The sequence below is a fragment of the Bubalus bubalis genome, chromosome 23, assembly GCF_019923935.1.
Source record: "Bubalus bubalis isolate 160015118507 breed Murrah chromosome 23, NDDB_SH_1, whole genome shotgun sequence".
NCBI classification, from domain to species: Eukaryota; Metazoa; Chordata; class Mammalia; order Artiodactyla; family Bovidae; genus Bubalus; species Bubalus bubalis.
The window spans coordinates 32,697,864-32,714,706 of NC_059179.1; the positions used below are offsets into that span (position 1 = coordinate 32,697,864).

The following is a 16,843-nucleotide window of genomic DNA, read 5'->3' on the forward strand; positions in this document are numbered from 1 at the left end:
AACCCCATGGACTATACAGTCCATGGAATTCTCTAGCCCAGAATAATGGAGTGGGTAGCCTTTCCTTTCTCCAGAGGATCTTCCCAACCCAGGGATTGAACCCAGGTCTCCCGCATTTCAGGCAGATTCTTGACCAGCTGAGCCACAAGGGAAGCCCAAAAACACCGGAGTAGGTAGTCTATCATTTCTCCAGCAGATTTTCCCAACCCAGGAATTGAACTGGGGTCTCCTGCATTGCAAGAGGATTCTTTACCAACTAGTTATCAGGGAAGCTCTCTTTCAAAAAAGACATATTTTTTGATGACTTTCTAATTCAACTTTCCAGGTTCCTCGATACTAGGAAGAGGTATCCATGAGGAAAAGCATAGATATTCTGATCCTTGGAAAAGCATGACACTTGGAAAAGTCTGTAGCATCATATCACAGTGGATTACAGTTAGCTGTTTGTCTATATTCCCCACTGTTTTATATGAACTATTTGAAAGCAAGGACTATGTGTCTTATTCACCCTTGCCTGGAGAACATGTGGGCAAGTATCGGCTGACTGCACGTATGAATGGCTTCTCTTCACTCATGTGAGTCAGATTAGCTACAGAACTCTGAACCGAGGAATTAGGAAGGAACTCCTTGGACTGTGAGGCTGAGGATCAGACTCCCTGGCATGCAAAGCAGTGACCGCCCCCTTGTGAGGCCCTGCCTGCACGACCCGCCAGCCTGCTCCCCTCAGGTCACTCTCACACTCATCCTCCTCTCGCTCTCTATTCCTCACATAGCTGACCTGAGTGATGCTTTGTGCTCCGAAGTTTGAGACTAAACACTTCTCAGATCTATGACCGCTTCTCTGAGAGAACTATTATACCTTTCTTTAAGCCTTCATCATCTTTTGTCTGAACTAACACAGTCAGAATTGATATAAGTGTTAGTTGCTCAGTCTTTTTTGCACTTTTCAAATTTCCCACAACATGCATTCTTTTAAAACAAAGCTAAAAATCCTAATGTCCTCATTACAATAAAATGTATCTAAAGTTATAATAGAAAAATAAAAATTCAAAACATAATCTTCATACCTTAACTTTCAAAATAAGGTGATCTTACCTGAAGATGGGGATGTTGAGATTATTGCCTGAAGCAATGTACGGCGCTTTGATGTTATGGCAGAAGAGAATGAAAGTGAGCAGGAGATAGTCAATGTGTGATCTATGAACTGGCAGAAATATAAGCGGCAAATTCATCTAGCAAAAGGAAAAATGCCAAATTTAAAATTAAAACGGAAAATTGAATTACAAATTCAAACACTAGCTAATTAGTGACTCATTCTGTAAAAACATTTTTCAGTAAATAAGAATGGCAATTAACATTTCAATTATATATTATCTAGCTAAAAACAACTGCAACAATGAAAAATAATCAGGGAAGAAAGAGAGCAAACAAGAATTCAAGGTGACTCCATCATATATCTTCTGAGAGGAAGCCCTAATTATATAAAAAGAATGTAGGTTTTGGATACAAGGTTGGTTTGGTTTGAAATTCTAGAGAAATGACCTGCTGGCCATAACTTGGGACAGTTTCTTAATCTATATGTGCCTTTATTTCCTCATTCATAAAATAAGGATTGTTCTATCTGATTTTCAGAATTATTGCGAGGTAACTTACAGAAGGAATCCTGCATATTGCTGATAGATCCTTCTTTACACCACTTGTCCCCCAAATACAAAGCTACTGTAGTTATCTCACTTGGGGGAAAACTTGCAAATGTGTGGGACTGCACAGGAGTATACAAAAAAACATTCCCCCAAAATTCCAAAATCACTCTGCAAAATGTGGAGAGAAAAGAATGATAGATTCACATAATTCTTGCCTCAGTTGCAGCTTTAACCATCTCAAGTTGACCCTTGTGAATCTGAATATTCCAAAAGAAGCTGTTGAACAGTTTCAGCAGCACCCATCCAGTCAGTCTGAAAGGAAGTTTAAAAAGTTTTTAAATGTATACACATATTTATATATATACACATACATAGTTTGACAGCTATCTACCTAAACTTTTGAACCTAAAACCTAAGAGTGATCGTAACTGACTTCATGTTGTGAGCACATGTGTGTGTATATATGTGAACGGGGACATCTGAGTTTTGGACTTAAGGAACTGACTTTACATACATACTACTCATAGAAGCATCCATTTATCATGTACTAAAATCTTATTTTTTACTCTACTTGCATAATTTATACTTCAGAAGCTACAGTCAAGCAAATAGTTAGGTGAGCAGAGTGATCCCATTACTGAATACAAATCACTCCCCTTAAGACATAAGTATGTGAAGATTCATCAAGAAAAAAAGAGGGTGGGCTCAAATAAATAAAATTAGAAATGAAAAAGGAGAAGTTACAATCAACACTACAGAAATACAAAGGTCATATGAGATCACTACAAACAATTATATCCAAATACTGAAATGGACAACCTAGAAGAAATGGACAAACTTCTAGAAATGTACAATCTCCCAAGACTGAACCAGGAAGAAATAGAAAATATGAACAGACCAACTACCAGTAATGAAACACAGTCAGTAATAAAAAAAAAAAAATTCCAGCAAACAAAAGTCCAGGACCAGGTGGCTTCAACAGGTGAATTCTGCCAAACATTTGTAGAAGAGTTAACACAAATCTTTCTCAAACCATGCCAAAAAATTGCAGAGGAAGGAACACTTCTGATTCTGCCCATCCTAAGAGGGCAGCATCACCCTGATAGCAACACCAAAGACATCACAAAAAAAGAAAATCACAGGCCAGTATCACTGATGAACTAGATGCAAAAATCCACAACAAAATATTAGCAAACCAATTCAACAATACAGTACATTAAAAGCATCATATACCATGAAAAGCAGAATTTACCCCAGGATGCAAGAATGATTCAACATCTGTAAAATTAATGTGATACATCACATTAACAAATTGAAAATTTTAAAAAAATATATGATCATCTAAACAGATGCAGAAAAAGCTCCTGACAAAATCCACCATGCATTTATAATTAAAAACTTTCAACAAAGTGAATACAGAGGGAACATACCTAAACATAAGAAAGGCCATAAGTGACAAGCCCATGGCTTACATCAGACTCAATGGTGAAAAGCTGAAAGCGTTTTCTCTAAGATCAGGAACATAACAGAATGCACTTTCCTGCCACTTTAATTCAACAAAGTATTGAAAGTCCTGGCCATAGCAATCAGAAAAGAAAAACGTATGAAAGAAATCCAAAGTGAAGACAGCCTCTTGATGAAGGTGGAAGAAGAGAGTGAAAAAGCCAGCTTAAAACTCAACAATCAAAAAACGAAGATCACAACATCTGGTCCCATCACTTTATGGCAAATAGATGGGAAAACAATCAAAACAGTGACAGACTTAATTTTCTTGGGCTCCAAAATCACTGCAGATGGTGACTGCAGTCATGAAATTAAAAGATGCTTGCTCCTTGGAAGAAAAGCTATGACCAACATAGACAGCATATTAAAAAGAAGAAACATCACTTTGCTGACAAAGGTCCATCTAGTCAATGAACAGTATCAAAAGGCAAAAAGATGTGACATTGAGAGATGAACTCCCCAGGTCAGTAGGTGCCCAATATGCTACGGGAGAAGAGTGGAGAAACAGCTGCAGAAAGAATGAAGAGGCTGAGTCAAGGCAAAAACAACACCCACCTGTGGGTGTGGCTGGTGGTGGAAGTAAAGTCTGATGCTGTAAAGAAAACACTACATAGGAACCTGGAATGTTAGGTCCATGAGTCAAGGTAAATTGCAAGTGGTCAAACAGGAGATGGCAAGAGCGAACATCGACATTTTAGTAATCAGTGAACTAGACCAGGAGCTGACTGTGGCTCAGATCATGAATGCCTTATTGCCAAATTCACACTTAAATTGAAGAAAGCCGGGAAAACCACTAGATCATTCAGGTATGACTTAAATCAAATCCCTTACGATGATACAGTGGAAGTGAGAAATAGATTTAAGGGATTAGATCTGATAGAGTGTCTGAAGAACTAAGGATGGAGTCTCGTGACATTGTACAGGAGTTAGTGATCAAGACCATCTCCAAGAAAAAGAAATGCAAAAAGGCAAAATGGTTGTCTGACGAGGCCTTACAAATAGCTGTGAAAAGAAGAGAAGATAAAGGCAAAGGAGAAAAGGAAAGATATACCCATCTGAATGCAGTGTTCCAAAGAATAGCAAGGAGAGATAAGAAAGCCTTCCTCAATGATCAATGCAAAGAAAAAAATAGAGGAAAACAACAGAATGGGAAAGACTATAGATCTCTTCAAGAAAATTAGATACCAGGGGAACATTTCATGCAAAGATGGGCTCAATAAAGGACAGAAATGGTATGGACCTAACAGAAGCAGAAGATATTAAGAAGTGATGGCAAGAATACACAGAAGAACTATACAAAAATGATCCTCATGACCCAGATAACCACAATGGTGTGATCTCTTACCTAGAGCCAGACACCCCGGAATGCAAAGTCAAGTGGGCCTTAGGAAGCACCACTATGAACAAAACTAGTGAAGGTGATGGAATTCCAGCTGAGCTATTTCAAATCCTCAAAGATGATGTTGTGAAATTGCTGCATCCAATATGCCAGCAAATTTGGAAAACTCAGCAGTGGCCCCAGGACTGGAAAAGGTCAGTTTTCATTCCAATCCCAAAGAAAGGCAATGCCAAAGAATGCTCAAACTACAGAACAACTACACTCATCTCACACACTAGTAAAGTAATGCTCAATATTCTTCAAGCAAGGCTTCAACAGTATGTGAACCGAGAACTTTCAGATGTTCAAGCTGGATGTAGAAAAGGCAGAGGAAAGTGAAAGTCACTCAGTCATGTCTGACTCTTTGTGACCCCATGGACTATAGCCCGACAGGGACCTCTGTCCATGGAATTCTCGAGGCAAGAATACTAGAGTGGATGGCCATTCCCTTCTCCAGGTGATCTTCCTGACCCAGGGATTGTACCTCAGTCTCCTGCATTGCAGAAGGATTCTTTACCATCTGAGCTACCAGAGAAGCCCAGAAGCAGAGGAAACAGAGTAAGAGAATTCCAGAAAAATATCTTCTTCTGCTTCATTGACTACATTAAGCCTTTGACTGTGTGGATCATAGCAAACTGTGGAAAATTCTTCAAGAGATGGGAATACCAGACTACCTTACCTGACTCCTGAGAAATCTGTATGCAGGTCAAGAAGCAACAGTTAGAAAAGGAGATGGAACAACAGACTGATTCCAAACTGGGAAAGGAGTACGTCAAGGCTATATACTTTCATTTTGCTTATTTAATTTATATGCAGAGTACCTCATGTGAAATGCCAGGCTGGATGAAGCACAAGCTGAAATCAAGATTGCTGGGAGAAATATCAATAACCTCAAGATATGCAGAAGATACCATCCTTATGGCAGAAAGTGAAGAGGAATTAAAGAGCCTCTTGATGAAAGTGAAAGAGGAGAGTGAAAAAGCTGGATTAAAACTCAACAATCAGAAAACAAAGATCATGGCATCTGGGCCCAACACTTCATGGCAAATAGATGGGGAAACAATGGAAACAGTGACGGACTTAATTTTCTTGGGCTCCAAAATCACTGCAGATGGTGACTACAGCCATGAAATTAAAAGATGCTTGGTCCTTGGAAGAAAAGTTATGACCAACCTAGACAACATATTAAAAAGCAGAGATATTACTTTGCCAACAAAGATTCATATAGTCAAATATATGGTTTTTCCAGTAGTCATGTATGGATGTGAGAGTTGGACCATAAAGAAGGCTGAGCGCTAAAGAACTGATGCTTTCAAACTGTGATGCTGGAGAAGATTTTTGAGAGTCCCTTGGACTGCCAGGAGATCAAACCTGTCAATCCTAAAGGAAATCAACCCCGAATACTCATTGGAAGGACTGATGCTGAAGTTGAAGCTCCAATACTTTGGCCACCTGATGTGAGGAGCCAACTCAATGGTAGAAGCCCTGATGCTAGGAAAGATCGAGGGCAGGAGCAGAAGGGGTGAGAGAGGATGAGATGGTTGCATGGCATCATGGGCTCAATAGACAGCTTGAGCAAACTCTGGGAGATAGTGAAGGACAGGGAAGCCTGCGTGCTCTAGTCCATGGGGTCATGAAGAGTCAGACAAGACCGAGCAAGTGAATAACAACAAAAAATGAAAAGGAAGAAGTGAAACCATTACTGTATGCAGATGACAAAGACACTAGGGAAATCCTAAAGCCATCTAAAAACTACCAGAACTCTTCGATGAATTTGGTAAAGCTGCAGAATACAAAATTAATATACAGAAATCAGGTGCATTTCTATACACTAACAACAGACTATTTGAATGAAAATTAAGCAAACAATCTCATTCACAAATGCATCAGAAAGAATAAAATACCTAAAAATAAATCTAACTAAACAAGTATAATACCACACTTGGAAATATGTAAGACACTCATGAAAGAAACTGAATATGACACAAGTAGATGGAAAGATATACTGTGTTCATGGACTAAAAGAACTAATATTGTTAAAATGACCATATATCCAAGGCAATCTAGAGAGTCAATGCAATCCCTATCAAAATGCCAAAGGCATTTTTCACAGAACTAGAATAAATAAGTCTAAAATTTGTATGGAAACACATCTGAAATAGCCAAAACAATCTTAAGAAAAACGAAAGTGGAAGCATCACACTCCCCGATTTCAAACTATCCCCCAAAGTTGCAGTAATCAAGACAGACAGCATGTACTGGCACAAAAACAGATGCACAGATCAATGGAACAGAGAACCCAGAAAGAAACTCACACTTGTATGGGCAACGAATTGGTGACAATGGAGGCAAGGATGTACAACAGGGAAAAGAGTCTCTGAACGGTGCTGGGAAACTGGACAACTACATGCAAAAAATCAAACTGGACTACTCTCTCACACTACGCTCAAAAATAAATTCAAAATGGATTAAAGACTGAAATCTAAGACCTGAAAGCATAAAACTTCTAGAAGAAAACATAAGCAATATTCACTTTGCAATCAGTCAGTAATTTTTTTTTGGATACGTCTCTTCAGGCAAGGGAAACAAAAGCAAAAATAAAGAAATAGGATTGCATCAAATAAAAAAGCTTTTTCAGCGTGAAAAAACTCTCAACAAAACAAAAAGGCCACCTATTAATGGGAGAAGATAATTGCAAAAGATATATCTGATAAGGGGTTAACACCTAAATATACAAAAAACTCAAACAAGACAATAACAACAAAAAACAATCCAATTACAAAGTGGGCAGAGGATCTGAATAGACATTTTTCCAAATATACACAGATGGCCAACAGGCAGATGAATAGATGCTCAACAGCACAAATCATTGGGAGTATACAAATCAAAACTATAATGAGTTATCACCTCACCCGTCAGAATGGCTGTTATCAAAAAGACAATAAATAACAACAAGTGTTGGAGAGAATGTAGAGAAAAAGGAACCCCTGTACGTGGCTGGTGGGAATTTAAATTGGGGCAGCCACTATGGAAGACAATATGGAGATTTATCAAAAAATGAAAAATAGAACTATCATAATCCAGCAATCTCACTACTGGATGTTTATCCGAAGAAAATGAAAACACTAATTAGAAGCCATATATACACCCTTATATTCACTGCAGCACTATTTATAATAGCCAAGATGTGGAAGCAACCTAAGTGCCCATCAATAGATGAATGGATAAACAAGATGTGGTATGTACACACACTCAAAAATGTGCAATGGATTATTACTCAGCCATAAAAAAGAATGAAATCTTGCCATTTGTGACAATATGGCTGGACTTATGCTAAGTGAAAAAAGTCAGACAGAGAAAGACAAATACTGTATGATTTCACTTACATGTGGAAACTAAAAATCAAGACGAAATTATAAACATAGCAAGACAGATACAGAAAAAAACAGGTGGTTGCTAAAGGAGAGGCAGGTGGGGAGGTAAGAAATAGGTGAGGGAGATTAAGAGCTACAAGCTTCAGTTGCAGAATAAATGAGTCACAAGTATGAAATGTACAGTGTGGGGAATTTAGTCAATAATGTAGTATCTTTGTGTGTTGGCAACTCATAACTAAACTTATAGTGGTATCATTTTGAAATGTACAGAAATACTGAACTACTAATGTTGTGTAACAGGAGCTAGTATGGTGTGGTAGATCAATTGTACTTCCAAGCAAACTCAGAAAAAGCGGTCAGGTTTGTAGTTACCAAAGGTGGTGGGGTGGGGTAGGGGCAGGGGTAGGAATTGGATGAAGGCAGTCAAAAGATACAAACTTCCACCTATAAGATAAATAAGTACTAGGGATATAATATACAACACAATAATATAAATTAACACCGCTGTGTGTTATATATGAAAATTGTTGAGAGTAAATCCTAAGAGTTTGCATCACAAGGAAAAAAAAATTTCATTCTATCTTTAATTTTGTATCAATATGAGATGAGAAACGCTCAGTAAACTCATTGTGGTTTTCACAGGGGATGTGAGTCAAGTCATTATGCTGTATACTTTCAACCTACACAGTGCTGTCTTTCAGTTATACCTCGATGAAACTAAAAGAAAATAAAAAGACACGAGCATGTGAAACCTAACTCACAACAGGTATAGAAGGCAGCGGCAGTAATACAAGGGCTGCTATCAACTGACAGAGCCTGAGGTACCCTGAAGCATCCCAAGCGCCACTTCTCCTGAGAGTTAAATAAGAATATATGGAGGAGTCCAAAAAACCTCTTTTGGACCAAGAGCATTATATTAGGAAAGTCCAATGGTTCAGCCCTGTTTGATCAAAACCAGATGACCCCTGATTAAAGTTTTTGCTTTGCCTTTTAATACCTGATCATTGCCGGTGAAACGGTGGCAACCATTTCTTGAAGGATCTTTCTGGCTTTCTTTTTCACTTTATTCACAGCTTTTGATTGCTGCTGAGCAGAACCATCAGGATTTAATTCACCAGCCACTTCTGCAATTGCCTCTTGTACTCTGATTTCAAAATGGAAAGACAGACAACGTAACTGGCTCTATGCTACAGTCTGTACCATTTTATAAACTACAGATACAAATCACAAAGCAAAATATAGTTTCCCTTTTAAATGTGATAACACAGAAGAATAAACTCAAGTTAGAAGTGCTTTCTTTGGCTGTTTATTAAATATTAAGTATATTATATTCCTAAATCAATGACTCCCTGAGGAAGCTGAAAGGCAGATTTCAAATTTTAATTCAAATTCACTGGGTAACAACTATGTGAATTTAAATGTTCCAGTTATGCTGTGAGGGACACAAAGTTACACTCTGGCAGAAGGGAAGAAAAGAAAGATTATCCTTCCAGATACATAATTCAGAGGTACCCCAAACCCACTGCCAAAGTAACATAATTTTTTCTTTTACTTATTATTCATTTACATTGTGACTCTATGAGTGGGATATCTGTAAAACTCTCTAGGAGGGATTGAAGGTGGACATAAATAGTCACAAGTGTTTTCCAAACCAAGTCAGTAATTTTAAAAGGCACAGCTTTAGATTTAAACAGCACAGACCAGTAAGCTATAAGGTAAAAGGGAAGATTTAACACAGCCTTGTAAATCTCCCACATAACTTAGGGAAGAATGCATGAGGTTTAAACCTCCTAAAAATAACTTCTAACATCCTAGTTACAAGTCAAAACATCTGGATGAAATGAAACACACTTGATGGGCTTTACCTTGAAAACAGAATATAGAATAATCCAAAGGAGTTTCTCAAACAATTGTTTTTTTCTTCTCACTGCTGCTGATTTTAGAATAATGTACAGCAAAACTCCCCATCATTCATTACTACAAAAAGACCAATTCCACAGGACTCTGAAATACCATCCCTAAGCCTATCCTTGAACAGCCTTTATATCAGTATGGCCAGGAATGCTTTCACAAGTAATTCACGTAGTTATTACACTGCCATGATCAACTATTCACTTGTTCATTCAGTAAATATCAAGGTACCTACTACACACCACTACTGCTCAGCCCTTAACAACTGTACCACTGGGCTTGCATTTCTAAGCATTTTTCAATCCACTCTGGTCTCCAGCTCCCCAAATCTAGATAGGTATCTAACATGGGCCACAGCAATGCGGTGGAATAGAGATCAACCTTCACCCAAACTTCCACAGTTTAATGATTTCCCGACTCCATCAGAGTTCAGGTAGGTCTCTCCAATTTTTAATCAAGATCCTCTGAGGGCAAGGACAATTACTTTATTCTCTTCAAATTTCTAATGATGCCTTTCTAATAAAACAATTTGTGCCTAGGTGCTTAACAATTATTTGACAGAAATATGAAATGAGCTTCTCTTCTGGCTGTAAAGTAGGAGATGCATTGTCCCCAATATTCACATTACAGAACACTTAACAGAGAACTCTGGAAATATCTGCCTATCTGAACTCCAGCTCGCCTTTCATATTAGAACCCCATTCCATTATTCATGCATAAAACAAGGCTGCTCTTCCCACATGGCACCAAAACCATCTGTTCTCTTGCCTTTCCTTGCTTTCTTCTGGAGCTTGAACATTTAATGTTTGGAAACACAAACTCCTCTTGGGACACAGTCCCACAGAAATTAAAGGTTAATAAAGGAAATTACTTCCCCACTCCCACCACCCATCCCTGCCTTTCCGCTTTACAACAGTATCCCACCCTTACCGACTGCTGTTCAGCACGTTTTCAGTTACGTTGGTGGCAAACATGCCTTTATGGACGTCTCGCTCTTGAATGAAAAGCACGTAAGAAAGACGTCTTGCCAGCCATCCTCGGTGCCTGCAACATGAAAACGATTTAGCAGAGAAGTACTCTAGGAATACCTATTATTCAGAGGCTTCCTTCTTGTAAAAACAAATCCTCATTTCACCTGTTCTAGAGATTTAGGGTTTTCCTGTAGCAAATTCTCCTTAGTAAGTAGTTGAGGATGCTATGAAGACAGTTTTATTTCTTTTCTTTCATGTACTCTCAGCTAAAATTTAAACTTGGAATTTGTGTATCAATGCTTGAATAGTATTGCTCTGCAAACTAATAATCCAAATATAAAAACAAAAGAAATGTAAGCATCTTACTTTATTAATACCACTTAAAAACCAAATATGTTGAATGCTTTATATACAAGCTTATATAGCTTATAGCTACAGCTACAGGCTATAAAAAGTAATCCGGCAATCTTTTCATACCACAAAGGGCTAATTTTCTTTTTGTTGTCATTACAGTAATTCTTCTAAGGTGATCACTGACTCACAAATTGAATTGATAAGGCTGATCAGTTGACAGAAGTCAAGGTTAACTAGACAACAGTCTGAGTAGTTGTACTCTGGACTTATGAAGCCAGAAGCTCTTATTGAGTTTTCTTGCTATGTTTTTGTTTTTGGCTTTTTTATAAAACACACTCAACATACCTAAGAAACAGGACAAACTTCCAGCAGTGACAATGACTATGTGTTATCTGAATGAGGGTTAAAGACAGGGATCTCAGAACAAGAATGCTATAAGATTTCATTATGCAATGATTTGAAACCATTTGTAATGATTATATAATGCCTCATTATCATTTCCTCCATAAAGATATCCAGACAGACAGTAGAAGATTTCAATTACAAATTAATTCTGAAAATATACAAAAACTCTTCAATCAAGAAAAAGTAATTTGGGGGAGAATTATTTATGAATCACATGTTCCTTCAACTCTCCTTCCTGGCATTCTTTTTCTTCCTCCTTCCCTTTGTCTCAGTTCTCTGAACAACTTGGCCCAATATGTTAAGTGTTTAATTCTAAAATCTCTCAGTGAACAGTTTACTGGAATGTACAAAGTCCACACTCTTGATGAAATCCCTTTGCAACAGACTGAAAGCGGTGTGTGTGTGTGTGTGTGTGTGTGCGCGCGCGCGCGCGCGTGTGTGTGCGCGCATAAACTGTTCAGGCTTTGCTCCCTGCAACACAGAGAAGGGCTAAATAGCCAATCCACCTGTACAGGAAGCTTATTACACTGAATAGTTTCATATTGCCTAGTCAATATAACATGCTAAAAAGTGTGTGTTTATCTCACATGTTTTTTTTTTCCTTAACTGCCTCCAAGTGAAGACAACAAATGAACTCCTCAGTTTTGTATGTAAAATATCTACTTACATAAGGAAAAGACTGAATGAGATTCTTTTGCTTAGTATTTTAATCATGTCAACCAGAGGGGAAAAAAAAATTGCTCTTTCCTTTTAACTTAAGAAAACAAGAGAGAGAGGAAAGGAAGGGCAGCATAGAAATTGGCAAAACCACATCTCTTGTTTTTAGTTCTATTAAAAAAAAATTAGCTAACATATATGCAAGTATATGCTCACTTATAAAAACATTAAAATATGAGCAGTAACATCAGAAAGCCTTAAAATTTAAGTATCTGACTTCTTGGACCAGTTTTTTCATGAGATTTCACGTATTTCTCATCTCCTGAGCCTCCAGGCATTTACTCTTGGAACTACAAGGACTGGTAGTGGTTTTGGCTCCCATTCTGCTCTTGTCTTGCAGACATTCACCCTCCTTCCTCATCCCCCAGCCTCAATCCACTGAGAATAAAGCCTCTTTTTCTCTCACTCTGATGCCTGGAATTTGAAAGTAAGAATTCTAAGAAAAGACTTAAGCCAGTAATAAATCAAAGAATATTCACTCTATAGATCAGGCAGATTTCAGAACGTTATACTTCTTTAAGTATAAAATAATAATATATCATAAGACATTCAAACCTACACCTCTCCTCCGACAAATTTCTATCACATTTTGGCACATATCAGCAGCAACATCAATATATGAATAAGTTAAAGAAACCTATAAGTAATATCTACAGTCTCATGAAAATATTATATAATACAGCAGGAGAATAGTAATAGGTCTCTCAGGTTCCAATTTTTAGATAAAGTATCATATGTTAGAAGTTAATACCCTATTAACCCTTCAAAAAAAACATAAAGGGATTCATCTTAAAGTGCATTGGTTGGTTATTATGGAATCTTTCTCTTGACGTGCATTAGAAATATAAGAAATTTATTTTTACCTTGTGTGCGTTTCATTGATATAAATAACATTCCGCAAACCCAAAGACGGGATACTGGGGTTGAAGAATTTATCCTATATAAAACAAAATAAATATAGACATAAATATACAACTGGATTGTTGATGAAGGACTCAAATTAATAGTTCTTGAGGACTTTAAAAAATCTGAGATGAAGAAAAATGTTTTATTGAAAAGTACTTTTTAGCTTTCAAAGGTCACAAACTCAAAATTACTCCTCAGCATCTTGCAAGGAAATAGTGCCTCTCCCTTTGCCGAGCTCCCCATCCTCAATCAGAAAGAGTTAAAGTCACAGTGGCTTGTCACTGAAAGGAATACTGGAAATTTCATTGTTTTCAAAATATAAAAATACTATGCTAAGCAGTAATAGTGAAAGTTGCTCAGTCTATGCTAAGTACCATGCATTATTATTTTGAGATTACTAAATCTTCCAATAATCCTGACACATAAGAATTATTATCCTCATTTTATTTTATTTTTTTTGCATTTCTCAGTTTAATGGTATTTTAATATTAAGAGACATTAGAAGTCTCTTTTTAGGAACTCTCTTCGCAGCCAATTTTGGTTTTAATTCACTCACTTTACTAGCTGAGTGGATAATAATGTATTCTAAATCAACATCTTATCTGTGGCCGTCAGAGAAATGACTTCTGCTTATAATTGAAATGGCAACCCACTCCAATATTCTTGCCTGGAGAATCCCAGGGACAGAGGAGCCTGGTGGGCTGCCATCTATGGGGTTGCACAGAGTCGGACATATTCTTAAGTTTATTTAGAGATTAAGAGGAGCATGATTTTAAAACTTTTCTTAATGTAGTAAATGGCTTTATGAGGTATATGAAAAAGTACAATTGGAAGAATGAAAAATCATAAGTAAATATCTTCACATTCCATCATAATCAGACTAGCAGTAGAGAAGGGAGATGAATCCCAACTATGCCACTGATCAGCTATATGACCTTGAGCAAGCTTTTCCTCAATTCTCTCATCTGAATAAGGAGAATTATAATAATAGGACTTTTGTGAATATAAGAACAGTTTTTATTTTTAATATTACTTGTCTGTTTTTATATATTTTATATGTTTCTTTGGGCTTCCCAGGTGGTTCTAGTGGTAAAAAATCCACCTGCCAACGCAGGAGATATAAAAGATGCAGGTTCAATCTCTGTATCAGGAAGATCCCCTGGAGAAGGGCATGGTAACCCACTCCAGTATTCTTGCTGAGAGAATCCCACGCACAGGGGAGCCTGGCAGGCTACAGTCCATGGGGTCGCAAACAGTTGGACAGGACTGAAGCAACTCAGCATGCACACACATATATTTCTTTTATATATTAAATGACTTGGCAAGGACAAATCGTTCACTCTAATAATAGTAATTCTTGAGGACTATAACATACATTATCTCATTCATCCTCAGGGTAACCCAGATCCCCATTTTATAGAAGGAAAATTGAGGCTGGCAGAAGCTTAGTAGTCAACCCCAGATCTTGCTTCAAAGTGTGGGGTCTTTCCAGTCCCCTAAAATGATTGTCTACTTAATAAGAAAACGTATGACTAAAGGTCACCCTTTTTGTGAGTAATCCTGGAAGATAATCCAGAAATAGTTCTGCTAAACAGATAAAGGCCATAACTTTAACAATGTATGCAAAAAAGGTAAACCTTCCACAAATAAATGCTGAGAAAGCATAATGGACCCACAAAAGAAGATGTCAAAACACTTAAGTGCTATCTCTTTAGAGAAATAGGACTTCAGAGAAAAGGTAGCAGAAAATCACTATAAAAATACTGTCAAAAATTGTATTATATAAACAGGTCATGAAAGAACTTACGATCAAGTTCAGCACCATCAGGTGCTATGCTATGCTATGCTATGCTATGCTAAGTCACTGCAGTCGTGTCCGACTCTGTGACCCCATAGACGGCAGCCCACCAAGCTCTCCTGTCCCTGGGATTCTCCAGGCAAGAACACTGGAGTGGGTTGCCATTTCCTTCTCCAATGCATGAACGTGAACGCATTTAAGCAAAAATCATTTATCTATTATGCTACTCATCTCTCCCCACCCCAAACCATTACCATCACCAAATAATTTCTGACTGAAGAACACATTAAAGTATTGTTTTGATCTTTTAACCATTCAAAATTAGAATTAGATGAGATGCCAGATCTAAAAAGAAAAGCCACAGGACCGTCTACTTAAATCTTTATTTCTACTGGCCTATTAATCAGAACTGGCCTTACTCCTAGAATAGAAATTTCCATGATCCTTCACGTCCACCAAACTATTTCAACAAGATACATGTGATTTAAGAGGAACACTATTTCTATTGTGATGTTCTTGAGCAGACCTGAATATTTAACATAAACTGCTTGTTAAACAAATCTCTGCCAGATTAATAAACTCCTTATGCTGGGCCAGAAATTCTACTTCCTGCCCAGCCAACCCTGAGTGGAAAACTCACACAGCACCGGTAGTTATCCACACAGGTTAGAAGCAACCTCAATAAATGGCAGGGTTAATAAACAGCACTTAAACGCTCTAATAACTAGCCCATCCCAGAGAGAGTTTACCATCCAGGTGACTCTACTGCCTGAGATCACAGCCATATGAGAGTCTACATTCCTGAACGAGCTCACACTTCTTGGCAAAATGCCCTCAGATGCATACTTATCCAATCAACTGAGATACTATACTGTAATGTGGAAGATTTTGCATGGCTTTTTTCCACCAAAATACAAACAACAAACCCATCACACCCTCTCTTAAATCTTCATGCTGACATTTTAGTGACCTTCCTTTACTATCACAGTGTCAAAAGAAACCCCCTTGCACTCCCCTCCACTGTGGGTACAGACACTTAGCAAAAGGGTAAAGCCACAGTTTTACTTCCTTTTTCTGTCCCACTCACACTCACATGTGTGTGTATGTGCATATGTGTATGCACACTCTCTTTCTTTCTCTCTTTCTCGTTCATCTTGCTAGCATTTTAAAGTTCAGTGATAAATTTCAATGTCTTGAAGTTACATGAAGGATCCCACTAACTTTGGAAGAGTTATCTGAAAGGAAGACCTACTCTCCCCCTAAAGTCATACTAAGACAAAAACAAAACAACATATTGCCTAGCACCAACTATTAGACCAATAGTCATTGAATAAATGAATGGAAAGATAAATTAGATCAACATTTTTACTTGGGATATTTGGTTCATAAACGTGGACCTAAGTTCTAAAAATGCATTAAGTCCATTAAGACTAAGCAAAAATAAAGTTTACACAAAGTTGGAAACCCATGTCACATATTTCACTCCATTTTGGGGGGCTTCCCTGGCGGCTCAGACAGTAAAGAATCTGCCTACAGTGCATCCCTGGGTTGGGAAGATACCTTGGAGAAGGGAACGGCAACCCACTCCAGTATTCTCGCCTGGAGAATTCCATGGACAGACTCTGTTTATTAAAGGTCGACAAAGGTATTAAAGGTAACATTCTTACCCAGCTCTGAGGAGTACAGGAATAACAGCACCTTCCCACAAAGGGCCTCTTCCGGCTCATTAGGCTTTCTTTCCACTTCAAGGTTGCAGATCTGAAGACAGTAGGCCTGGAACCACACTCACCCTAATAAATATTAAGGAAAAATAGTGTATGAATGGCAAGAAAATTCTACTTGTCTACTTGATCTCAAAACTCTAAAAATCTCTTAAAACTAAG

The 16,843-nt window shown here is 37.7% G+C and overlaps 1 protein-coding gene across 6 annotated transcripts in view; it reads right to left on the bottom strand.

Moving 5' to 3' along the window:
- GPAM (glycerol-3-phosphate acyltransferase, mitochondrial) overlaps nt 1-16,843 on the bottom strand; it is a 66,823-nt gene that overhangs the window by 21,204 nt on the left and 28,776 nt on the right. For all 6 annotated transcript variants that reach the window (XM_006043943.4, XM_006043942.4, XM_006043941.4 and 3 more), the window contains 6 exons: nt 16,628-16,750; nt 13,120-13,193; nt 10,740-10,853; nt 8,896-9,042; nt 1,859-1,955; nt 1,096-1,232 (listed from right to left, as the gene is read on the bottom strand). In XM_006043943.4, coding sequence (XP_006044005.1) covers nt 1,096-1,232; nt 1,859-1,955; nt 8,896-9,042; nt 10,740-10,853; nt 13,120-13,193; nt 16,628-16,750 — 692 coding nt within the window. The remainder of the gene's footprint in view (nt 1-1,095; nt 1,233-1,858; nt 1,956-8,895; nt 9,043-10,739; nt 10,854-13,119; nt 13,194-16,627; nt 16,751-16,843) is intronic.